The following is a 26,658-nucleotide window of genomic DNA, read 5'->3' on the forward strand; positions in this document are numbered from 1 at the left end:
TGTCCTACATAAAAAGAGACAATTCTTCTTTGAATGGAATAGAATAGCATTTTGGGAAAAAATGGCAACAGTCAACTATCTCACAGACTCTTGTGGCTACATTTGACACTTCTTTGTTCCTTAATAAATATAATAAATAATAGCCTATATATATTCTTTCTCCGCTCTCTTGTATGCCACTAAATAGATGCCTTTAATCATTCCTGAGGTTTATTTATTATAGGCTAATTGTTTTTATCATAATGATTAGGCTATTATTGAAAGCCTATTATTAGCATCGCTATTATTAGAGTCGTTTCTTATATATATATATATATATATATATATATATATATATATATATATATATATATATATATTCTGGATTGGTTGGTCAGCAAACCTTCTAACCCCCTCACACATCGTCCATATACTTGGCTTGACTAAAATAAATCTGATAAATGAAAAACTAAATATTGACAATGAGCATATAAAAAACAAACGAACGGGAGAATATTTCCTATCTTTCTATAATGCATGGTGGCCGTTGAGAATGTGAAAAGCCTACAGTAATAATTCATTCATAACAGACAGTAATGTTATAAAATACTACGCTTCTAACCAGGACCTTTCAGAAATTCAGGCCGTCATTTCAACTCAATATCTGATAAATATTTCATGAAATCGACCCAGAGTCAGGCAAATGTGCTTGAGCATTCCCAGAAGACTTCTTCTTGCCATTGTCTCTTGCAAAAAAACGTCTTTTTCTCCAGATGAAATAGGTTTATAAATCCATTTGGGTGAGGATGATTTTTGATCGTCATTACTTATTTTTTTATTCTTGTGTTGATGGTTTATCTGGTCTTTTACTCTATCTTTTCTTTCTTTCTTTTTTTCTCTTCTTTGATTTTTTTTCTTTCTTCTTCTTCTCTCTCCGTGGGTTAAAACTGCATCCACGTGACGAGCGCAGACAGTGCGGTTAGGATCAGCGTCACGCCGAACGGAACCGATGATCGGCTCGCGCCGTTCCCGGCCGCACACAGTTCAAACAAGCTGCCGCGAAAGTCCAGATTTCTGGACTCTTTTTTCAGCTTCTCCCAAAGATCTGTGGCCCCCTCCTGACAGTCTGCCAGAGCAGTGGTCGCACATGAATGGAAATCATCCCAGTAACTGCAAATCAAATATTTCAAACACAAAGCAAGAAATCATTACTCATCTCTCATTTGAGTCACGCTTCACTTTGCAGTAACATATTCGAGTACTCCAGCATGTTACATTGTTGCTTTATTATTAATGCTATTATCATACATTTTCATTTTTAATTTTATTGTCTTTATTTTTGTTGTAAAGTAGGCTATTGTCCTAATTCTGTGGAAATTGAAACTCAAATTTCTGAAAACCGATTTTTTTTTTTTTTTTTTTTTTTGAAATTCATTTAAAAAATATTCTATATGTGGAAAGCAATTTTGAAATGTATTTAGCTTTCAATTTAAAAACGCCACAGTTTCGCACTTATGTCATCCAAAAGGATCTAGGCTATCTGACTGCATTAAACTTCCGTTTTCATTTGCATTTTATCGTACGTTTTTCTATTTAGGCATACGTATCATATTTTGTTTAAATCCACATCACTTTTGTACATTATATAACATATTCATCTCAATTTGAATTATTCAGTTCATTTGAAGGCTAATAACAAAATATAGCCAACATTAATGTGTTTAAAAAAAAACGTCTAACCGGAAAAAATGTATATAAGCAATACAATCCACATAATTTTGACATTATTCGAAAATCTAACATAGGATCCATTGTATAGGATGCATGAGTCCTTATGTAGCCACGTGAAGGAGGAGACAGGGCACGAGGGAAACCCGAGTTGTAATGCGTCTCCAAAGGGAAAGTCTCCGTATCACGTGACTTCTAGTGCCCACCCCATCTCTCTCGCCTTCTTACAACTCCCCTCCTGCGCCCCACCCCCTTTCTCTATCCCACTCTCAAGCATATCATTTATTAATTTATTTCAGGAACACACACCCACATTCTAAACCCTGCATCTACAAATGAACACGCGCATGGTCACAAGTAGCCGCGCTACAAATAAATTAGAATACAATAGAATTTAATGAAAGAAATTGATTTTACTAAAGCATATATAAAAAAAGATATGTAGGCCTATAGTAGCCGCCTATATAGTGTAGTAGGCTATATGAAAAATGCATGCAGTATCAGCTGCTTTGCCCTTGTCAGGACATTTGGTCCAAAAGTCATTTTATAGACTATGCATCTAATTTTAGTGTAAAAAAATAAAATTAAATTAAAAATAAAAATAAAAATTATATAAAAAAAATTAATCCACCAGATTGTTTAGACCTAAATGAGCAGTGTATATGATTTAAAAAGCCACAGGCATATTTAATATCGAAAAAAAGGGAAGTATAATTTCAGTTTCTGTAATAAGATACTGTTCCGTTCAGTCACGGCTGTAAAAGAACCCGTTTTTTATGGGGCGGATCGCTTACAATAATCGTGCATTACCCCCCGATACGATCCAATTATAGATGTTGACCTTTGGCCTTGGCGTGTAGAGATGGTTCATCTAATTGTAATTAACTGGTGAAATGTGAATAGTGCGTACTGCCTGCACGGCTCTATTTCTACTCGTGGAGCTGTCGAATTAAACAAGGGGCCCCTTGTGCCATCTGGTTCCTCTCGCCATTTCTCTTTTTTCCCTCCCTCTCTCTCCCTCCCTACTCTCTCACACGTGTATTTTATCTGCTGTGTGTATGCATGTTTCCCTTACGTGCAGATGGTCTGAAGGTTTTCCTTCTCGTCCAGCTCCTGTGGATAGTTGGCCATGTTCTCTCCCAGTTTAAGCAGGCAGTCGGAGAAACCTTTGAACACTGTTTCACATTTCCCAGCCGCTCGAACCGCCTGCAGCAGATAGGCTGGAAAACGAGAAATGAGCATGAATCAACTTTTTTTTAATGTTTAAAAACAACTGCTGACGTCTTTATTATTTTGAATCTTCCGGAATAGCGTTCATTTGGACTCATTGAATATTTACTATCAGCGTTTAAATGTTCTCCGCTCATCTTAGTTAATTATTCTGGTTATAATGAATACATAAAGTCGAAGCGATTTTAAGACAAAACACTTCAACACAATAATGTGTGTTGTGCATGATTGTGGCGCGTGGACAAACGATGATGTAATGGTTTACATGAGGGTGGGGGTGTGTGGGCTTGTGTGAGGTGAGATTTTCATTTTAAGTGATTTGTATTCCCCCTCCCTTTTTTACACATCTAGAAAAGAGTCTCTTTTTTGATGACAGCTCTATTAGGGAAAATGGGAAGATCTGGACACACATGCTTTCCTCCCCTCTTCATTTGGGACTCGGTGATGGACTGGGAGGTAACAGCTTGATCAGTTGACCAGATCCCTTTGTTTAACGAACCTTAAAACGCCAGTGGCTTCTTCACAGGTTCGTTCAACAGCGAGATCTCTTGAATTGATTAAGTTGTTTCACTTTCCAAATCAGACGGGCCATTTTAACCACTGTAGGAATATGGGCAAGATGCACACGCCCTATTACACACCACACACACTATATAGCTCAGAATATGTCCTTTCATTAGGCCATATCAAATTCTTTTCATACTTGTAGCATATTATATGCAGTACGTACCTTGCGTCGATACACTGTATGTCCATTATAGAGCCTACTCTAGCCAGCAGTGTCCCTACATTATTATATTCTATGCATTTCATGATCCATTATATTAAATGCAGTGCATGCTAACCTGGATTTCTATATGTTGCATTTTATGCAGTTCATGTGCAGGCCTACCTACTTTATATTACATGCATTAAACGTTGTATATTTGTCCCCACGTTATATGCATTACATGTTATAGGATCATATTATAGGATCATATAGGATCATACATTATTTTATATCCGTTATATCGGCCTACTGTACATTCCAATATTATATTCTACAAGGATTATACGGTAAATAATAAAAAAGAAAATATAGAAATATAGCTAGATGCAATCACGTCTGGGTTTTTTTTCGTAAATCGTAAAGTCGTTGGTTGATGCTGTATAGCTGAAACAGTCGTTTCGTTCATTCTTTATCACCCACAGAATAAATAACTAAATTAACGCATACAGGAATGACACAAAATACTGAAGTGATAAAGCACACTTAAAATTATTGTATCGATTCTTTGCACATAGTGTTCCTGAGTAATGTCGCACCGTTGATGGCTTACATAACGAATCATATCGCTATAATTGTGATCTCACGGACAGATCGCCCCTTTCTTCTACACGAATCGCATATGATGAACATTACAAACATATTCCTTCAACAGATCACACTGAGCGAAAATAAAGGCGTAAATGCGATGCCTTGTATTATACTCTCTATAACCTGTTTCGTGCATTTTTTACTAAAATAATTGAAATATTCAGACCAACATGGCGGATATGCGAAATACAAAGATGCTCAGCATGCTTTGGAAAGCCGTGTATTAATGGGATCTAGCCTGTTCTTTCATGTTTAAAATGCATTTCAGTCCTCCCTGCCTTTATTTTCTTAAGCCTGCGAACAAACGGTGAATTTTTAAAATCGTTTTATGTTGTAGGCACGACGGTCTATATTTAGAAACAAACGAGCTTCTAATAGGCTAGACTCACCTGTCCTACTGTACTAGTGGTCACGACCACTTTACTAGACCCTGTCAGCGGTACCGGTGTCAACCTGGCACCGCATAATCTGTTCAGTGAAGTCAGGAGGGGGTTTATGGCAAATTAATGTAGTTCAGCTAGGTAGGCTAATGGCACCAGCTTTTTCACGAACAACCCCAATTCATCGCTACTGATTTCATCCTAAAGCACAACGTGCAATTTTCATTACAGAGCCCTGCAACAGCACTAACAAGAAAGCCATTTAAAAACCGCACAATATTAGATGAACAAGACATGTTATCTTCTGTATATTCTAGAACAACAATTGCCCACCAGTTATTTTTCGCTAAATTATAAATAAATGATATTTTGTGGTTATTGCGTTATTTGTAAAGGGACACATGGGACCATATAAAACTGATGATGCATGTATAAAACCTACTCTTTGCAAGCAAAATCTGTTCATGCAATCATTTTAATGCGTATTTCCCGTTTTCTATTATTTTTCAGTAGGCTATCTGCTTGAATAAATTATTATGGAGAGGATCGGGCGATCGCACACTTTCACCAACTTGCTCCAATAAGATTTACTTAGCTTCATGTTTCGGAACACTCTCCAACATTTAAGGGAGATGCAATGCAACATGACATCATTGTTACACATTTAAAAGACTTTAGAGAATTTTCTTAGTCAAGATCCAGATCTCTACCCAGATCTCAACCTTTAAAATCGCAGTCGGGACAGTAAAATTGCAATTAAAATATCCACCAACAAACACTCTACAAATATAACAAAATGGTATATGTACAGAAATCTAGTACCTTTATGGGCTTCAATATAGCCTTGACTATGAATTAGCCTATAAGCGTTAACTTATAGCTACGTATCTATATAAAAGAAAAACGATATATAAAAAAAGGAAAAGTCAGCCCATCCCAAAATATACGACTGAAATAATCGACTTACCTATTTGAACAGCAAGAAACAATGAAATATATCTTCCAGACAAAGTTAATCCCATCCTACGTCCAGTAAACCATTGGAGTATATGCCAATTTTAGATAGTTGTGAGGGGAAAATATTGCCAAAACTGAGCGTTGAACATCGCTGTTTAGTTCACGCAGCTATTCGGAAACTCTTTGTGATTTTTCCTGTTGTCGAGGTGGCGCAGTGAATTGAAATGGTGCACCCCGTTAAGAGAAGGCGGTAATGCCTCGTGTTTTTTCTCTCCCTCCTACACGCCCACATCTCAAGCTTGACGTAAATTTCACCGTCGGACTCCCCACTTTTCTATTTTCTCATTTGCTAGACCGGGCTGGCCCGCTTCTCCCCCCTCTCGCACTGTACTGGCATTTCAGGGATTGCGGAGATGTCCGCATATATCTGCTCTCCGGTGGTCTCACCTATCCAACCTCACGCAGTGGAATTTACACGTGGACCCGTGACCCATATGTGGATGCACGTGCAGATTTCATTGCTCCAGGGTGCCAAAACTGAATGCATGAATTTTGCTAGACTGACGGCGCGTGATGAGGTTGGGTTGCCTGAGCTTGGTTATAGGCCGTAGCCTCCTCTTAATGACATGACTGTGATGTATTGTGTATAAGCTGCATCAAGTAAATTATGGATTTGTAGGATAATTTGAAATGTGAACCTGCAGCGTGCAGATTTAGTTGGCGCTATAACACAGTTTGATTAATGAAGTGCCCGCGTTTTATTTTGAGTATTATTAATACAGAACTAATCCTTATTGATGATTTGTTTATGACTTAAATACTCCAGCAGGTTTTCAAGGTCTGACTGAGGTGAATTGAGGTAAACTAAGCAGACTGAACTGTTTTGATGATTACTGGCAGAATTATTATTATTATTATTATTATTATTATTATTATTATTATTATTGTGAATGTTGAATGGCTCATGAAGAACTTTTAACACCTAGCGCTATATTAAAACCACTTTACACACACAACACACATAGCCTACTTGAGTAATAATAATAAATTGCAAGTTGTAATCTGTATTCTTAATATGAAAGATTAAGACTAATTTTATATGGGTTGAGATGAGTTACGTTACAACTGAGAGAAAGGTGATGTCTGTATCACTGAAAAAAGTTCTTACCATGCTGACGTCAGCGGAATTTGTAGCCAACCAATGAGTACTGAGTATTGATGCACACCATTTTTTTTTTTTTTTTTTTTTCAGAGACCCTGACTTCAGGAGGAGAATACTAAAAAGTTACCTAGGGCATTCTAGCTGAATGAGAATCCGACCAGCGAGTAGAAGAAACCGTGTGCTCCTCGTTGCTGAGTAATTAGGTCCCCTGACAGTTCATTTAGGGTCCAGACTATACAGAACCCAGGAGACGGATGCCCTGAGGACTCTTCACAATAAGATCGATTTTTTTTTTTTTTTTGGTCATTGACAGTATGGACGACTTTTACTATTTGATATAAAAAGCTATATTTGTCATCAAGTAAATCTTCAAACTGAATATATGTCACATAAATGTATTAGCATTAGTCTATAATTAGTGCAAAATCGTGCGTTAAACCTTTCGAGAACAATGAGCAGTTGCATAACCGAAAAAAAGCCTGCATAGTGTGTTGCAATGCAGAGAGGGATGCAATAGCATAGATTTAATTTATAGAGAATGCCATAGGAGTCCAAACAATTACAGGTTTTTATTCATATTTTGTCTCCATCTTGTGGCGGAGGTATGCAACAAAAAGTATAATATATCTAGGTTATGTGATCACTTTGATCAGAAAAGCATTTATTTTGGCTGATACAAATAATATTACACAGCCAGTCTTAGAGAAATATCTAAAAATCCAGAGTGACAGAGTTAAATGAACTGTCATTTTGACAGGGAATCCCTGTTTAATGTGTTTGTCCCCGTGTTACCCAATTACTCTGTAATTTGAGAGGTTTTCCGTGGTGACTCATTCAGGTGGGCGCGGGGAGGGAATGGGGAAAGCAGGCGAGACAGAAAGAGAGAGAAGGGGGTATTCCAGTAGCACTGATGCAGTGGAGGCTGTCTAAACCATGTTTCATTAATATGGAGGGAGTGGAGTGAATGAGGTAAGGCTCCGATTGCGTCAGCAGAGTTTTCCTTTCTTTTGTGAAAATAGGCAAAGCAGATTCTATCTGGAATTATTTGAATGACAAGAATGAAGTGCTAGGTAAACAGTGAAATAATTTCTGTGCTTTATTAGTATGAAATGAAGCTCATTGATAGTTTTATAGATTAAAGTCAGCTAGGCTACATTAAAATGGACTGTTAGCTGTTTTTGTACATGTTGCATGCTATTCCCACCCTTAACCTGTCTCTTTTAGAGAATACAGACCGGTTTCCCTTCTTCCTTTCATTGCAAAAACACTTGAACGAGCTGTATTCAACCAAGTCTCTGCCTTTCTCACACAGAACCACCTCCTTGACAGCAACCAGTCTGGTTTCAGAAGTGGACATTCAACCGAGACTGCCTTGCTCTCAGTTGTTGAGGCCCTATAAGACTGGCAAGAGCAGAATCCAAATCTTCAGTACTTATCTTGCTGGATCTGTCTGCTTCTTTTGACACAGTTAACCACCAGATAATCCTGTCAACCCTACTGGCAAAGGGCATTTCAGGAATTGCACTCCAGTGGTTGAGTCTTACCTCTCAGATAAGTCCTTCAAGGTATCTTGGAGAGGTGAGGTGTCCAAGTCGCTACATCTAACTACTGGGGTTCCTCAGGTCTCAGTTCTTGGTCTACATGGCATCATTAGGTTCTGTAATTCAGAAACATGGCTTTTCATATCACTGCTATGCTGATGACACTCAACTCTACCTCTCAATCCATCCTGATGATCCAACTATAGCTGCTCACATCTCAGCTTGTTTAACAGACATTTCTTGCTGGATGAAGGACCATCACCTTCAACTCAACCTTGCCAAGACAGAACTGTTTGTGGTTCCATCAAACCCATCGTTTCATCACAATTTCACCATCCAGTTAGGCACATCAACCATAACTCCTTCATAAAACAGACAGAAAACTTGGAGTTATCATTGATGATCAGCTGACTTTCTCAGACCACATTGCTAAAACTGTCCGGTCCTGCAGATTTGCTTTATTCAACATCAAGAAGATCAGGCCCTTTCTTTCGGAACATGTTTCACAACTCCTTGTTCAAGCTCTTGTTCTGTCCAGGCTGGACTATTGCATGCTCTTTTGGCAGGTCTTCAAGTCAGTTCTATCAAACCTTTACAATTAATCCAGAACGCGGCAGCAAGATTAATTTTTAATGAGCCAAGAAAAATGCACATCACACCTCTGTTTATCAATTTGCACTGGCTACCAATAGCTACTCACATAAAATTCAAGGCATTAATGTTTGCCTACAAAACCACCACTGGCTCTGCACCCCTAAATTCATTACTTCAGACTTCTGTGCCTCTAGAAGCTTGCGTTCTGCAAGTGAACATCGCTTGATTGTTCATCCCAAAGAGACACAAAATCACTTTCACAAACTTTTAAATTAAATGTTCCCTCCTGGTGGAATGACCTGCACAACTCAATCCAAGCAGCTGAGTTCTTAGCTATGTTCAAGAATCGGCAAAAAACACATCTCTTCCATCTTTATTTGACCCTCTAACTCTAGCACTCACAATTCTAATTATATTCTTTAAAAAAGTGTCCCTTTTAGACTTCCACTCTATTCATATACTGTTTGTTTTCTTAAAAAAAAAAAAACTAACACTATCGCTTTCCTAATCTTTTTGTATTTTATCTGTTTTCTTTTTATTTATTATATAATTTTAAAAAATCCTTTCTATGTGCACTTTGTTAAGCTAACTGAGACTTGTTATAGCACTTGAATATCATTGCTCTTTTGTTGATTTTGATTGCTTCTATTGTCCTCATTTGCACTTACTTTTATGCATTTAGAAACAAGACTTGGTGCATTCAGGCTATACTTTTATTTTTTTATACTTATCAGTATGTGTGTTCTCTGGGAATTGAACCCACAACCTTTTGCGATGCTAAAGCAATGCTTCACCACTAAGCCACAGGAACATTTGTAAGTCATTTTAGATGAAAGCATCCCTCCAACCAAATAGAAACAGAAAATCGTGTCATTGAAACACACATTCATTAGATCGGGCTAGGACTTCAGGATGGCTTGCTGGGGTTCACACTGCATGATTTTATCCCCAATTTTTCACTCGCTGACAAATACCTGAAATCGGAGGCAAACCGGTGGTCGTTCACGGAAGTCATGGCGCTAGTAACTCCATGGACAGGGGTTTGATTCATAATGAATGCATGAAAAACCGTTAATTAGGTTGGCTGGAGAAAGCCATGCTACTGATCTGCTATTTAAACTTCTTCTAATGAGACTAAAATTTCTGAACGCTACTCCTAGAGCTTTTAAGCTAGAACCACAAAACTGAGCCCAGCTCTTCAGACTGATTTGACCTAGTGTGCTTTGTCTTTTTTAACTGATCTATCTATCTATCTATCTATCTATCTATCTATCTATCTATCTATCTATCTATCTATCTATCTATCTATCTATCTATCTATCTATCTATCTATCTATCTATCTATTTATCTATCTATCTATCTATCTATCTATCTATCTAGCAACACGCTAATCATGCTAGCAACATGCTAGTAATATGCTAATCATGCTAGAAACATGCAAGCGACATGCTAGTAATTTGCTAATCATGCTTACAGCATATTGGTGCGTTCAAGTCATCTCGTATCGATCGTTGAATGCACATGAACGCCACCACAATATCGTAAATACCAGTGGGGAGCTCGGGATTTTCTTTAAGCCCTGATCTGTACGAGTTGGGGGCGTGTCAGTGATTAACATGGCGGAATCAATGGATGCAACGTCTGTAGTTGACGGTAAATTTTAATTGAATTTCAATGTTTACTAGTCTATAAACTGTCATTTATCATGATCATCATTAATCTTGTTATAAGCAGCAAATTAATGAATTACAACTAAAAATCCTAACATTTGTGCACCTTTAGACGAGAAATGGTTTGATTCGCAACACTGCACATGGCTTTAACATATTTTTTATCTCTCCGTTTAGCATTTTTCCATGATAACCAGTTGTACTGGGATCGTGGTATGACAATACCATTGACCCAGGTGCTGTATTCATTAAAAGAAGGTACAGCGCCATCTTGCTCTGACGAAACTGACTTGAACGCACATCACGTTGTCAGCACGACTTCCCTCCTCGTACGTATGAAATTCCCAGGAGGACTTGAACGCACCATATTAGTTACTTGCTTAACAATATTAACATGCTGTAACATGTTAATTATGCTAGAAACAAGCTAGCAACATGCTAGTAACTTGTTAATCTTGATAGCAACATGCTAGTTACTTGTTAATCATGATAACAACACACTAGTAACATGCTAATCATGCTAGTGACATGCTAGTAACATGCTAATCATGCTAGAAACATGCTAGTTACTTGCTAATCATGCTAACAACAGGCTAGTAACATGTTAATCATGCTAGAAACATGCTAACGACACGCTAGTAACATGCTAATCATGCTATCAACATGCTAGTTACTTTCTAATCATGATAACAACATGCTAGTAACATGCTAATTATGCTAGTGACATGCTACGGACATGCTAGTAACTGCTAATCATGCTAGCAAAAATGCTAGTTACCTGTTAATCAAGTTAACAACATGCTAGTAACATGTTAAATCACAATAGAAACATGCTAGCGACATGCTAGTAATTTGCTAATCATGCTATCAACATGCTAGTTACTGGCTAAACATGCTAACAACATGCTAGTAACATGCTAATCATGCAAGAACATGCAAGCTACATGCTAGTAGAATGCTAATCATGCTAGAAACATGCTAGCAACATGCTAGTAACTTGTTAATCATGCTAGAAACATGCTAGTTACTTCTAATCATGCTAGCAACATGCTAGTTACTTGGTAATCATGCTAACAACATGCGAATAATGCTAGAGATATGCTAGTAATATGCTAGTAACTTTGTTAATCGTGCTAGAAACATGCTAGCAACATGCCAATCGTGTTAGAAACAGTAACAACATGCTAGTAGCACGCTAATCATGCTAGAAACATGCAAGCAACATGCTAGTTACTTGTTAATCATCTTAGCAAAAATGATAGTTACATGCTAATCATGCTAACAATATGCTTGTAACATGCTAATCATGCTAGAAACATACTAGCGACATGCTAGTAACTTGCTAATCATGAAAGCAACATGCTAGTGACTTGCTGATCATGCGAGCTACATGCTAGTAGCATGCTTATCATGCTAGAAACATACTAGCGACATGCTAGTAACTGGTTAATCATGCTAGATACATGCTAGTAACATGCTAATCATTCTAGCAACATGCTAGTTACTTGCTACTTATGCAAACAACATGCTAATAATGCTAGAAACATGCTAGTAACTTGCTAATCATACTAACAACATGCTAATCATGCTAAAAACATGTTATCAGCATCTATCTAATCTATTTAAATTTTCTAATTTCAGGCTTTTACAACTGCTTTAAACTTTCAGGCTAGGCTTTCTCAAGACAATCTAAAGTTTGTCTTGACTAACTTTTTTATCTAGTTAGTAAATAAAGTCCCGCTCTAGTTTTTGACATTGAATATTCCATTACACTGGAAAATGCATATAAGTAAAATGGGTTGTGAATGGCATTTCATGGGTGAGATTATTCGATTTTGTTTTATTTTATTTATTTATTTGTTTTTTGCAGGTTGTGTTGATATCTTAATGAAGATTTGCAGTATAACAAATAAAATAATCAAAATGCTTTCATGCTGAAGGTTTATTGTTAGTTTATATTAGTCAAACACAGTCAGTGGCATTTTAGCAGAGAAAATATGCAAAATATTGTGATTAATACAGTCCAGTTAATACAGTTAATTAATACGTTTAATACATGTTAATTGTTGTTTTGGCACCCAACCAAAACAACTGTCATGTAATTTAGATTTATGTGTAATTTCAAAAAATCTTTCACATTTTTTTCTTAAATTTTAAGTTTGTTATACCTGACAACATTCCCAATATTATGGGGTTCCCCTGCTTTTTCCAATCTTCCTCCCACTCCCAATTTACAACTTATCTTAATAACTGCATGATTTCTTGCATCCACACTTTGCTTATCAGAATGTATCAGACTCCCAGATAGGTTGAGGTTGACTGTGCATTCTGTATCGGTACTTAATTTTTGATTGTGTGTATTTTGTACAGTTAAATGAGTTTTTTTTTTTTTTTTTTTTTTTTTTTTTTTTTTCATAAAATGCTTAAAACACTATATTATTAGCAACTCAGTGTTGGAAGGCATGGGTGTAAAGAAAAAAATTAACGCTAGCTTGTTATTATTTCGATAATATTTGTGAAGAAAGCAAAGCAATTCAACATTGTTATAGTATTGGGAACCCTTTTTCTCTCTTTTCTCTCTGGTTCCCTCATGGCAATCCGTTATCCGTTATCCGTTACTGCACAAAGATTTCCAGCTGACTGGTGACCTGCCTCACTGTAGCGCAGTCCAGACACGCTATCAGCACCTTCTTCCCAGGAGACCAAGGGGTGATCGTGTCTGTATATTGCACTGTGCCACCAGGTGCGATCTGACTGCAATTGGAAATGGATATAGTTGTATATGCATAAAAAATACTGTATGTCAGTACTTCACCAGTTAAAAGCAAACTGATCTCGGGCCGTAAGCACAAAACATTTTTTCTTACCACTAAGAACAGTAAAAGTTCCTAAGTAAGAGTTTCCTCTTCAGACCTTTTCACAAAGCTGCTGAGACCAACTTTTATGAGGAGAAATCTTAAGCTAAGAGTAAAATAAAAATGTTGCCATATTCAAAAAAAGAAAAAACAATGTTGCTATAGGCGATTCAAATAAAGAATTTAAAATAAAAATTATTTCATAATATTAAATTTCATAAAAAAAAAAATAGTGGATATGCATATAAGCAGCGTTTTAATTAACAGACTAAAATAGTAAAACGTGCAAACATAAAAGAAAACCAAACTGGACTCAAGAACAGCTGTTAATTCTTACCCAACTTGAACATGAAAAAAGGACAATCAAATTAAAGGGAAATTATCATAAAATGTTTCTAAAATCTTTACGTTCCGAGTCAGATTGCCGGCAACAGCCATTTTAGGATTGTTTGTGATTTGGGCTCAGTGCCTTAGGATTCCTCTTGACTACCCCTAACTTTTCACAGATTTAGGAGCTAATTTTAGTGCAAAAACACTTTGTAAAATGCTTGCTTTAAGAGCAAAAATTTAATTTTTAGTTTAAGAATTATTTTTAAGAGTTTCTCCTAAATCTGCAATATAGGAGCTACTTTTAGCCTTAAGATGTTTTGTGAATACGGCCCGTGATTTACACTCTATGCTGCCAACAAAACAATATTTAAAAATAACAAAACAACGTCTACATAATATTACTACATCTACTAAGAAACAAAGTTACCAAATGCATTATCAAATCATATGCCTGTGCTCTTTTAGTATCAATGTAACACAAAAATCTCCAAGAATGTGTCCTGTTTCTTAGAACTAACTAACAGTGTCATCTCTCTGTAGATCTATAGATGTCTTGTAGCCTGTTGAGTGTTTTATTGTGTGTTTAGTCATCTATTCACTTGCTGACAATGAAAATCTGTGCAATGGAAAAATAAATATGACAGAGGTTATTCCAGCTTACGCATATGTTTTCAGTCTGGTCAAAATCAGACCAGGGCTTTCTAGGCGCAGCTGAACGTTATTCAGGATGAAGTTAAAGGGATTTCGGAAAGACACGGTGACCATGAAATCCTTGCCGACCCGGGGTGCTCCAGTCACCTATGGATCATTTATAATGACTGTTAATGAACATAAAAGATCAAATGCATCACACATGTTCCTCTACGATTGGTAATAAAGGAGGTATACCTTAATTGTGAGATCAGGAGGACGGGGGGCGACAACTCTCGTTGTCGTAAGGGCCGTGCCGGTTTCCTGAATGCGTCCATACACCACAAAGAGCAGGTTGGACTGTTCCACCCGGTAGGGCATGTACTCCGAAGCTGCGACATCGATCATCACTTTCGTGGCTGTAAAATGATTTTCAGAATTAAGCTAAGCAATCTAAAATGCATGTGCCCTAAACCTACAACAAACTTGTAAAGTCAGGCTCACTTTTCCAGGGATCCACAGATGCAGTTTTGCTATCAAGCTTAAAGATCGAGCTGGTGACGCCAGTGTAGTACACCACACAGCCAGTGATGGTGGCATTGAGGGTGCATTTTTGGCTGGTCTGGTTCTTAATGTTGAGCGTCAGCTTGAAGTTTTCACCTATTCTGATGGTGTCGGCCTGGAGCTCGATTGCCACACCTGTTTCAGCGGGTTTCGTGTAATCCCTGGCAGGAACGCCACGACGCTCTGCCATCTGCATAGCCTGCTTATCCTGGTCACTGCCTGGAGTCAGGAAGAAGATTGAAGGATGACAGCGAAGGGTGACATGCCCAGGCGTTTTTGGACCATATGAAGCTTACCTTCTGGGTATTTGTAGGTAGAAGTGATGTCCTCATAGTCGTTACTGTTCACCCTTTTGGTGACAATGAGCTTTCCAACATTTGTGGTGTCCACAGAGATGATATTTGAGTTTCCGTACTTATCAGACTGATAGTAAACCACATCACTGTTCACCTGGAGACAAAAAGAATAGTTCTATTTTTTAAAAAATGGATTTGCAATTTGCTGCTGAGATTTTGTAAACTAAAGTAGTGGTGAATAAACATCAAAGAGAAATGGCATGTTTCTTACCTCTGCAAAGACAAACCTTGCATCAAATGGATAGCTGAGCTCTCCCTCTTTGATGGCAATGACAGACGTTGGGCCACATCGATAAAGACCTGAAAGAGAGAGGGAAATAATTTTTTATGTTTTTCATTTAGCATAACAGAATGCAAATGGTACAGAATTACCATCTAATAATGTCAAGGTACTGTACTATTGTACCACCAGTACAATTTTATAAAAGATCCACATTTATAGGTTACACTTTGTTTCAAATGCATAAGGTCAGAGCAGATGCCAATGGAACAGAGATGCCAAAACCCCAATCCTCAGACATCCCTCAAATCACCAAGCAGATGGAGGGTCTAAATGTAGGCCTTTAAAAGTCTAGCATACTATTGCAAGGTCTTGGTGCTTTCCATGAACAGAGTACAAAATATGGCTTGAATGAAAGCCAGATTTTCTTTCATTTTTAAAGTATCAGTTGAAGGAGATTCTTAAGTCTGAAATATACTGTTTGGCCAAATATAAATATTTGCTGTTTGGTCATTTTTCAAACAAATGGAAAGAGAAGGGAAAAAAAGAGAAAAATATTGTGTCAACTCAGATATGTTAAATGTATGATTGCAATATGAAAAATGCCACAATAAAAAGTATAAAAAAAAAATTCTAAATTCTAAATAAAAAATGAAAAACTATACAAAATTATGAATTTATATACCACACAATTGCGAGATACAGACTCTTTTAGATATAGAAACCCTTTCCTTCATTGGACTTTATAACTCACAATTGTGAGTTTATATCTCACAGCTCTGAAAAAAGAAGTCAGAATTGTGGGATATTAACTTGCAATTGCAAGAAAAAAGTGAAAATAATTTAGCAATTCCGACTTTTTTCCTCACAACTGCAAGTTTACAGTATATCTCACATCTCTGAGAAAAGAAGTCAGAATTGCAAGAGAGAAAAGAAGCCAGCACTGCGAAATATAAACTCACAATTGCGAGAGAGAGAAGCAAGTCAGAATTGCACGAAAAAAGTAAGAACTGCCAGTTTTTTATCCTACAATACTGAATTTAATTCACAATTGCAAGTTTATATCTCACAGTTCTGAGAAGAAACTCAGAATTTCAAGCTAAAGAGTCACAATTACCGTTTTTAATGTTTAATTCAGTGGTGTAAATGACTTCCATAATTCATAGATAGTGTCTCCTAACCTTACCCGTTAACTTTAGAGCAGCGGTTCTTAATCCTGGTCCTCACGACCCCCCGCTCTGCACATTTTGTTTCTCTTACCGCTTCAGGGGTTTGTTCTATTTAAACGTAAGTACCCTGCGAAGTGGACATCACAGGATATTCCGCCATGATTCCAGTTCGTAAGAAGCGTATATGTTTCATTTAAAGGGCATTCAAGTGTGCTAGACGCAACTTCTATGCAAATCTCATGATTATGGTTAAATAACCCTTCACACATCTGGAGTACGTTTTGTCTTTGTGTGGTGATGCTGCAGGCAGTGGTGTAGTGCAAATCTGTGTTCTTAAGTGAAATAAACTTCAGCTGATTTCCCCTGTGCAGGGAGTAGAGAGCAGTGAACACTATGTAGGGAACATGTCAACTGGAACACAGTTCATTCATGGAGCTCTCTTCTAACGAGCTGGTTATCGGAATCAGGTGTGTTAAACAAGAGACACATGCAAAATATGCAGAGCAGGGGGGTCACGAAGACCAGTATTAAGAACTGCTGCTTTAGAGGAAAACCAGTGTATTTAGAAGATGTGGAGGATCATACCATCACTGGTCTCCTGAGGGGTGCTGTCAACCACCTGCCAGCCAGAGTATTTTTCAGGCAGATCAGGCCTCCTCATGTACACCTCATTCCAGCTGTGGTAGTTCCTGTGAAACACAGTGTTATTGTCACTAAACAGCATTTAACCATCATTACCTATCAGACTGTGTATGCCTTGTGTATCTCACCAGACTGAATCTCTCGTTCGGCTTCTGTTCACTGTCCCATCTTCTTCCAGTATAATGTCTGTCTTCAGGTTGCCCGTGTTGTCGTGAGCAGAGGAGTAATTTGTGATGACTCGTGTGGGGATCCCAAGACAGCGCAAAACTAGGTGGGATCAACACAGTCCCATGGTTATGCCACAGTCTTTTTAGCAAGGCTCAAAATAACCTGAATTTCAGAACCAGTAATGAACGTGCTGTCGCCATACTCACAAGTGTTCAGCACACCGGCATACACCCAGCACTGAGCAAAGCACACAGGCAAACCACCATCTTTGGCATATTTGAGCAGGATTTCAGGACTTCCTGTCCAGGCAGTGGGTGATGTGCCAATGGAGTAATCACCACTCCAGTTGCCAACCAGGACACCATCATCGTCTTGGGAGTTCATCTAAAAATATACCAACAAAAAAGCATACATATATGCTATGTAAATTCATATAAGACCAGCTGCTTAGGAAGTACTTCGGAAAGTAAAAAAAAGTCTATCTATCTATCTTTCTATCTATCTATCTATCTATCTATCTATCTATCTATCTATCTATCTATCTATCTATCTATCTATCTATCTATCTATCTATCTATCTATCTATCGCGCACCTCTCCTCGAGAGACCGGTCTCTTCCCCTGTGCATGCACGCTGGTTTCCTCGTGGGTCCAGGAAGGGTGCGTAGAGGGACTTTTGTTATTGTGTGTTTGGAGAGGACTTATAGACTACAATATCATTATTTCTTTATCAATTCTCGTGTGCGTTTAGTTGTGAAACGTAGTTTGCAGACCAGACAGAGTTGTCATGATTCTACCTATTGTAAAGTCATGCAGTGTGTAACCTCCTGTCGCCGATCCATCGTGTAATGTTAACACAGCAGCAGCTGAATGCTATCCAGATAGTTGTGCAGCGTGAAAACAACGGTGATCCGATGACTTTGAAAATCATGCAGTGTGAACTCGGCATTAGGTGTTGAGGGCCAGTGCATCTGTTGAGTACTGTTAAAATCAGATACTCTAAGACTTTTACACAAGTCGTATTGGAATTGGTAACTTGTAATTGAGTCACTCGCTGCATTCGAAAACATAAGCAGCTGATTTGTTGCCTCTCTGCCCCATCAGGCAATGACTTGCAGGCAGTGTTTGTGCACGAAGGCACCTCACGAAACTGATTTCGGACAGACTTCTGAGGAAGAGTAATGGTTTAATGATCTACAGCAAAATGTAGAGAGCTTTGGTGATAACTAAATGAATATTTAATTACTGCAATATTAATTTCTCGCTAGAAATGACATCAAAAGTGAAAAACGTTGATCAAAAACGTACATTTACACACAAACGGACCATCAACCGCAACTTTCAGACGCCATCTTTATTTTATAGCTTAACTGTCACAGAATGGAATGCACAGGATTGTGGGATATCAAAGACAGCGATGGATACATCTATGCTGCCTTTAATAATCGGCCAGATAAAGGCATCTCAGGAGACAGGAACTGAAGCTAAGACTGAATTCAGTCATGCCTTGATGCCTTCCCACCTTGGAATGTGTCCTCCGAAGGCAGTATTTTTCAGTTTTCGGATGCAGTCACTGTAAGGTATCTGTACTTTTACTCAAGTATGGTTTTCGGCTACTCTTTAGCGATCTACTCCATCTATGTTTTGATCATCGATCTGGACGTAGTCTTTGAGAATTATTATTATTTTTATTTTTTTTTATGTTACTTTTTTAATGAAACTTGCCCAGGAGTGCATGAATCTAAAATAAAACTATTTGTTTTTTGTTTTTGTTTAAACACAGAGGCTACGTTCATTCTTTTGACATACTGCATGTTCAGATATACATACAACAAAGTATTAAATCATACCAGGGCTGATCCTTGCCGAACTAATTCAATGGCATTTCCACGGTACAGCAGAGGTACTTTCCCAGCATCCAGAACCAAAAGGCAGGCATCCAGAATCCCCTCTTCAAACTACAGGAAACCATATAAAATGTTAAATGAAGGTATGAGGTTGAATAGTCCACCATAAGAGTTAGAACATTTGTTTTCTTCGTGAAGAAACATCTCCAGAAAACTGCAGACCTGGCCGTAGTTCCATGAACGGGGGGCTATGTTGTTGAATTCTCCGTTGTAGATGATCCCCACATCATTCATCACATACTCCTGCCTTTCATTATCTCTTGGCATATACACCACATCCGCTGTGTGCCAACACATATGAGATACATGCATTATGCTACATGCATAAAATCTTAGGGTTGTTGCCATCTATACAAGTGATGTCGGTACGCAAAACAAAGTGTTATACTTGTACTCACCAGGGTCCCAAGGATTGAACAGTACATAGAAATCAGTGTCAGGGTTCCTTGGAGTGCGCTGTTTTCCCACATCAGTCATTACTGTTACAAAGGTGTTGAAGCGGCCAATGATGCAGCTGGCATCAGGTGTTATGCCCACTGTCACATCATTGTTTTGCGTGCCAATCACGCGACCCTTCCAGCGCCCACCACGTCTCTCTTTTCCGATGTACACAGTGATATAGGTGCCCTTGTTTTCAGTAGGTGAATTGCCTGTGAGGACAGACATATGCCAGTTTTGAAGGACAGTTCACCCAAATTAAAATTCTGTCTTCATTTTATGATGACTTTCTTTCCATTGTGGAACAGAAAATATAATATTTTATAAGTACGTCTGAAGCAGCTAAATATTTTTTTTTGCTCATACAATTAAAGCCAGTGGAGTCCAAAGCAACATTAAAAATATCTATCAAAATATGCTGACTTTCTCAGACCAAATTGCTATTGTTTTCTTTTAAAAAAAAAAAACCTAACACTAGCTTCTCTATTCTTTTTGTATTCTATCTATTTGTTTTATTTTTATTTATTATGCAATTAACAAAAAAAAGGCATCTAACAATAGCTTGCTCTATTCTTTTTCTATTCTATCTGTTTTTTTTATTTATTATATAATAAATTATATAATAAAAAAACTTTCTACGTGTACTGCGTTAAGCTAACTGAGACTTGTTATAGCACTTGCACATAATTGCTCTTTTGTTGATTTTGATTGCTTCCATTGTTCCCATTTGTAAGTCGCTTTGGATAAAAGTGTCTACTAAAAGACTAAATGTAAAATATATGCTTAGATATGTTTGGGTAAGCTGCCTTGGGTCATTCCAAAATGAAAAAAAAAAAAAAGTAAAATGGTACCCTCGGCATCGGATCCAGTAACAAGGGCCCAAACCTCAAGAAGAAATCTTCCCACAGGACAGCAGCTGAGCCAGCAATGATGAACACGAAGCTGGCATCGAGACTGAATTAAATGGTGCTGCAACAGCCAAGGGAACATCACTTCAATTATTCAGCTGACCTAACTGCAGAATGGCACTACGCTCTGGTTGGTCTCTAATGAAGATGGGCAGATATTTTCTCACTTTCATAGTTTGTCTGAGAGTTATTTCCAGTCCATTAATAGCTCTGTTGTCGGTCAGTTCACGCTCCCCTTGAGCATATATATAAAAAAATCAAAGATGTAATTCCATCTCTTTATGTCTGTTCATCCAGGCCTATGCATTGCTGTTGTAATTATATTTTCCTCCTCCTCTGCTATGTGGGCTCCTCCACAGCTTTTGTCAGATTCAGTACTAACTTGACACAACATTATGAGTCACCATACTCTTTCCCCGCCATTGATGGAACTATTCAGCTTTCCATGTGTTCACTGTTATACGGAAGGAGGCGCTATTACACATCTTCTAATAGAGTAATGAATGTCTTTATCAAAACACGGCGAAGAAGAAGCAGAAAAAATTGATCGCATATGTACAAAAATCCGACCATCAAACTTTATAGTGGTATTCATCCATTAAATTTAGATTTTGTCATTAATAACTTACCCCCATGTCGTTCCAAACCTGTAAAAACTTTGTTCGTCTTTGGAACACAATTTAAGATATTTTGGATGCAAACCGGGAGGCCTGTGTCTGTCCCTTATACTGCCAAATAAATAACACTGTCAAGGTCCAGAAAAGGTATGAAAGTTTTCGTCAGAATACTCCATCTGCCATCAGACGTGCAATCTGGGTTATATGAAGTAACGGGAACACTTTTTGTAAACGAAGAAAACAAAAATAATGACTTTATTCAACAATTCCTTTGTCAACAGTCTCCTCAAGTCATTTTTGTTTGCTGATGAGCTTTTGTCTCAAGGTCTGCATTTAAAGTCACACCAGAGGTGTTCAGCTGGGTTTCTGCAGACCAGTCAAGTTCTCCAACACTGACTCAATCAATCATTTCTTTTTGAACCTTGCCTTATACACAGAGACTTTGTCATGTTAAAATAGAAAAGCATCCTGTCCAAACTGTTGCTATGAAATTAGAAGCACACAATTCCCTAGAATATCATCATATGCTTAATTATTAAGATTTGTACTCATGGAAATTACTAAAGTAGTCAAACCTGTTCATTAGAAGGAGGTGTCTCTATACTTTTGGCAATATAGTGTATTTGTGTTCTTTTTATTTATTATTAAAAAACCCTGACCCTCTAACACCAGCTCTATCTATTCTATTTATATTCTATTTACTTGTTTTATTTTTATGTATTATAGAAACTTGACCCTTTAATACTTGCACTCTCTATTGTATTTATATTTTAGCACTCTCTATTATATTTCTATTCTTTATACTTGTTTACTTTTTATTTATTATGAAATATCGACCGTTTAACCCTTTAACACTTGTACTCTGTATTGTATTTATATTCTAGCACTTTGTATTATATTTCTATTATACAGTATATACTTGTTTTCTATTTATTATAAAACTTGACCCTCTAACACTAGCATTCTCTGTTCTATTTTTATTCTACTTTTTTCTTTTAATTTATTAAAGAATTGAGCCTCTAACACTTGCGCTCTCTATTGTATTTCTATTCTATCTACTTATTTTCTTTTTTATTTATTATAAAAACTTGACCCTCTATCACTAGCTCTATTCTATTTCTATTCTATCTACTTGTTTTCTTTTCATTTATTGAAAAAATCTTGACCCTCTAACACTAGCCTTCTCTATTCTATTTCTATTCTATCCTCTTGTTTTCTTTTCATTTATTCAAAAACTAGCCTTGTTTTCTATTATTCTATCTATCCTCTTGTTTTCTTTTCATTTATTATACAAAACTAGCCTTCTCTATTCTATTTCTAGTCTATCCTCTTGTTTTCTTTTCATTTATTGAAAAAATCTTGACCCTCTAACACTAGCCTTCTCTATTCTATTTCTATTCTATCCTCTTGTTTTCTTTTCATTTATTATACAAAACTAGCCTTCTCTATTCTATTTCTATTCTATCTACTTGTTATCTTTTAATTTATTATAAAAATCTTGGCCCTCTAGCACTAGCCTTCTCTATTCTATTTCTATTCTATCTTCTTGTTTTCTTTTCATTTATTATACAAAACTAGCCTTCTCTATTCTATTTCTATTCTATCTTCTTGTTTTCTTTTCATTTATTATAAAAATCTTGACCCTCTAGCACTAGCCTTCTCTATTCTATTTCTATTCTATCTACTTGTTATCTTTTAATTTATAATAAAAATCTTGACCCTCTAAAACTAGCCTTCTCTATTATATTTCTATTCTATCTTCTTGTTTTCTTTTAATTTATTATACAAAACTAGCCTTCTCTATTCTATTTCTATTCTATCTTCTTGTTTTCTTTTCGTTTATTATAAAAATCTTGACCCTCTAGCACTAGCCTTCTCTATTCTATTTCTAGTCTATCCTCTTGTTTTCTTTTCATTTATTATAAAAATCTTGACCCTCTAACACTAGCCTTCTCTATTCCATTGCTTTTCTATATACTTGTTTTCTTTTTATTTATTATAAAAAAAATAGTAACCTGACCCTCTAACACTAGCTCTATCTATTCTATTTCTTTATTTTTACTTTTTGTTCTTTTTATTTATTAATTATTAAAAAAGAAAACTGCTACGTGTACTGCGTTAGACTATCCAGGACTTGTCGCAGCACTTACATATTGTTGCTCTTTTGTTGCTTTGATTGTTTTTATTGTCATCATTTGTAAGTCACTTTGGATAAATTTAATGTAAATGTAAATTAGATGTTTTGAAAGATCTGCTCACCAATCATGAACTCCAGCTGCACATTGTCCTGCTGGTTATTGAAGGGTTGGTCAAACCTGATGACGATGATGAATTCTTTATTCCTGCGCACAATGAGGTTGGTGTTCTTGTAACTGCTGGTGTTGTGCGCATCCATGTTGTCTGCCACAAGCATATCAACACTCAGTACTGAGAGAGCTCGTGTTGCTGGATAAAAGAGAAAAATTTTTTTGAATACAAACATTATTACAGCTGAGTCAGGTCTAAGAGTTTCAGAACAATTAAAAATACATATTAAAACAGTGGTATTTAAAGGCTTCCTTATCATCTAATCATGCTAATGATAATGGATGAGCATCTACAATCTTTTAAGTCTGGCAGTGGTTATTTGTTGTAAGATTTAGGCAATGACAAATTGCTAATAGCACTTTATACAATACAATGCAAATATTAGAAATGGTCCTTTTTAATGGCTGATTCAGTCAGAAACAAAGCAAGTAACTCTTCCTTATGAATGGGTCACTGAATCAATGAGGTGATTCATTTAAAAAAAAAACACTGAATCATTCAAGAACGAATCAACACTGTGTTGATCGGAGAGTAACGTCCTGTTTTGAAGCAAAAACAGTCGATACTGACAATATTGTGTCTAAAATGTACAAAATGTTATAATCTATTCATTTATTAATAATATGATTTAATGGAAAAATGACATTGTGTTCATTTTAAAATGCTTGGTTCACAAATTCCAGTTGAATATGAATGAATAAGACTTTACTTGGTGCTCTTGGTATCACGCCTTTAAAAGCCTCATACTCAGGTGGGTTAGCCTCCTCTGAGTTTGAGCTGGAAAACTTAACACGGCCGCTTTGGGGTGTCGGGTGCTTAGCGGCATGGAGCATGATGTACACAAGATGTCTTGACGTTTGCCTGGAGGATAGATCATGCTAATGTTAGACTTTTAAATGCAGAGACTTTACATTTGGTACATGCCTGAGACATTCATCTGGAGATTCGTGACAGTTGCAGAGGAAAGGACAGATTTCACTGAATGAACGAGACTTTATCTATTTCTTTCTGTCTGCCCCCATGGGAAGATATGATGCAATGTGTTGTTAGACTATTTTAGGAAAGCCAAACTCTCAGTGAAACTGTGAGAATCATAAAGCGCTGATGAAATCTCATTCTCAACTGAGCAATGCAGTAGCAGCAGCAGCAAGAGCCTTCCTGTCACAAACCCATCACTAACACAGTTACTCAGAACATTGTTCAAAAGTTTCGAGTACGTAGGATTTTTAATGTTTTCGAAAGAAGTTTCTTATGCTCACTGAGGCTGCATTTGTTTGATAAAAAAAGCCAATAGCTATATCGTGAAACAAATTGTACCATTTAAAATAACAGTTTTCTATGTAAATGTATTTTAAAATGTAATTTATTCATGTGATGCGCAGCTGTATTTTCAGCATCATTACTCCAGTCTTCAGTGTCACATGATCTTCAGAAAACATTCTAATATGCTGATTTGCTGCTCAAGAAACATTTCTGATTATTATCATCATGTTGAAAACAGTTGTGATGCCCAATCTTTTTTTGTGGAAATTGTGACACTTTTTTTTTTCAGGATGAATAGAAATAGTTATTTAAAATAGAAATCTTCTGTAACATTATAAATGTCTTTGCTGCCCCTTTTGAATAATTTAATGCACCTTGCTGAATAAAATTAATTTCTCAGAACAAATACTGAACCCAAACGATTTTTCTCTTTATGTAAGATATATACAATTGAACTGTTTAATAATCTCAAGTCATCAGAGAAAAAAATCACTATACATCACTGATGAGTTATATATATATATATCTAGATCTATTTTAACATGTTTATTCGTGGCCACAATTTAGTCAAGTAAATCGTTTTGATTGAACTAAAATGAGGGAACACATTAGTAAATCATGGCCACAAATTAAAAAGTTGTGTGAACATATACAAGGATTTTATTTCAATGTATCAGTGCTAGAAATCAAAGCTCAGAAATTTCAGAAAGAGTCATTAAAAGTGCTGAACTCACGAACTCTGTAGAAGAGGAGATGGTCTGCTGTGAAGCTCCAGGCAGATGTACCCATAAGGAGTCCCCTTCTGATTAATATAGGCCCAGGACTTCCTCTTCCACTGGAGAAAGACACCTCCATGGAACCAGAGCAAGTCAAGATGATCCCAAGGTCAGGTCAGTCTGACTCACACATCTGTGACCTCGCTTCTGATTCTTGATGACAGCAGCATATTTCAGACCATCACTGACATGACAAACATCTGACACACATTCAAATGATTAAAGTGCTTTTTTACCAAGAAAGCATAATAGTTATTGCTACAAAACTATATGAAATATGTTCTATGACAATGATTCAAAGATCTAAGTCACTTCCATATTTTTGTTTTATATGTAAAAAAGGTACTATGAGTTGTACATTATCTCTTATTTCATAAGGTTTACTTTTGATGCCTAAAATACAACTCGTTAATGTGCAAAAATGACATCATAAAGTTCCCAAATGCCATTTTAACTTACATAATTCTTAAGAGGTTTTATGTTTCAGTCTCAATATTATCTGGAATGGAACATAATCACTCTTTTCTGACTGAAATCAATAGGGAAGATGAGAAATCATGTTGATGAAATATCATACCTCAGATAAAATGTTCATGATGATGACTTCTCAGAATATTGATGATATAAAAATAGCAAATGAAACTGACTAATAAACTAATAACAGCCTAGAATCAATGTTTCTGTAGAACAACAAATCAAACCTGTTCATATTAACTTAAATGCAGTTAAAAACAATGCAAAAGTGTGATATGAGTGTCAAATGGAACAGTTGTGATTACTTTGAGTGCAATTTGACTAGAGTGAAAAGAAAATGGTAGCAGCTGTCAAACCTGAAATACTACAAATAAAGAAGTAATAAAAGAAAAAGATAACTACATCTGGGAGAATTTCAGCTGAATATATGAAATCA

At 36.6% G+C, this 26,658-nt stretch overlaps 2 protein-coding genes across 2 annotated transcripts; both read right to left on the reverse strand.

The window, feature by feature from the left end:
* Positions 1-358: 358 nt before the first annotated feature.
* nrn1a (neuritin 1a) lies at positions 359-6,024 on the reverse strand. Its single transcript, XM_019066550.2, has 3 exons — positions 5,642-6,024; positions 2,783-2,927; positions 359-1,149 (listed from the first exon to the last, which is right to left on the reverse strand). Exons 1-3 carry the CDS (start codon positions 5,694-5,696, stop codon positions 921-923), a joined length of 429 nt encoding a protein of 142 aa, XP_018922095.1. The 5' UTR covers positions 5,697-6,024; the 3' UTR covers positions 359-920.
* Positions 6,025-12,526: 6,502 nt separating this feature from the next.
* Positions 12,527-25,839, reverse strand: LOC109048901 (coagulation factor XIII A chain-like). The gene is made up of 15 exons (XM_042752133.1): positions 25,707-25,839; positions 24,419-24,570; positions 23,662-23,847; positions 19,838-20,089; positions 19,602-19,720; positions 19,383-19,490; positions 17,740-17,917; positions 17,494-17,632; positions 17,309-17,412; positions 15,546-15,634; positions 15,275-15,428; positions 14,919-15,197; positions 14,673-14,833; positions 14,446-14,582; positions 12,527-13,353 (listed from the first exon to the last, which is right to left on the reverse strand). Exons 2-15 carry the CDS (start codon positions 24,540-24,542, stop codon positions 13,215-13,217), a joined length of 2,169 nt encoding a protein of 722 aa, XP_042608067.1. The 5' UTR covers positions 24,543-24,570; positions 25,707-25,839; the 3' UTR covers positions 12,527-13,214.
* Positions 25,840-26,658: the final 819 nt, after the last annotated feature.

This window comes from Cyprinus carpio, chromosome B24 (assembly GCF_018340385.1).
Source record: "Cyprinus carpio isolate SPL01 chromosome B24, ASM1834038v1, whole genome shotgun sequence".
NCBI classification, from domain to species: Eukaryota; Metazoa; Chordata; class Actinopteri; order Cypriniformes; family Cyprinidae; genus Cyprinus; species Cyprinus carpio.

Excerpts from the sequence above, each read along its gene's own strand:
- nrn1a (XM_019066550.2), bottom strand. The coding sequence starts at position 5,696 with ATGGGATTAACTTTGTCTGGAAGATATATTTCATTGTTTCTTGCTGTT. Across the intron at positions 2,928-5,641 it reads GTTTCTTGCTGTTCAAATAG|CCTATCTGCTGCAGGCGGTT; the intron begins GTAAGTCGATTA and ends CTCGTTTTCCAG. Across the intron at positions 1,150-2,782 it reads AACCTTCAGACCATCTGCAC|TTACTGGGATGATTTCCATT; the intron begins GTAAGGGAAACA and ends TTTGATTTGCAG.
- LOC109048901 (XM_042752133.1), bottom strand. The coding sequence starts at position 24,542 with ATGCTCCATGCCGCTAAGCACCCGACACCCCAAAGCGGCCGTGTTAAG. Across the intron at positions 17,918-19,382 it reads TTCGGCAAGGATCAGCCCTG|ATGAACTCCCAAGACGATGA; the intron begins GTATGATTTAAT and ends GTATATTTTTAG. Across the intron at positions 17,633-17,739 it reads TGCCGGTGTGCTGAACACTT|TTTTGCGCTGTCTTGGGATC; the intron begins GTGAGTATGGCG and ends GATCCCACCTAG.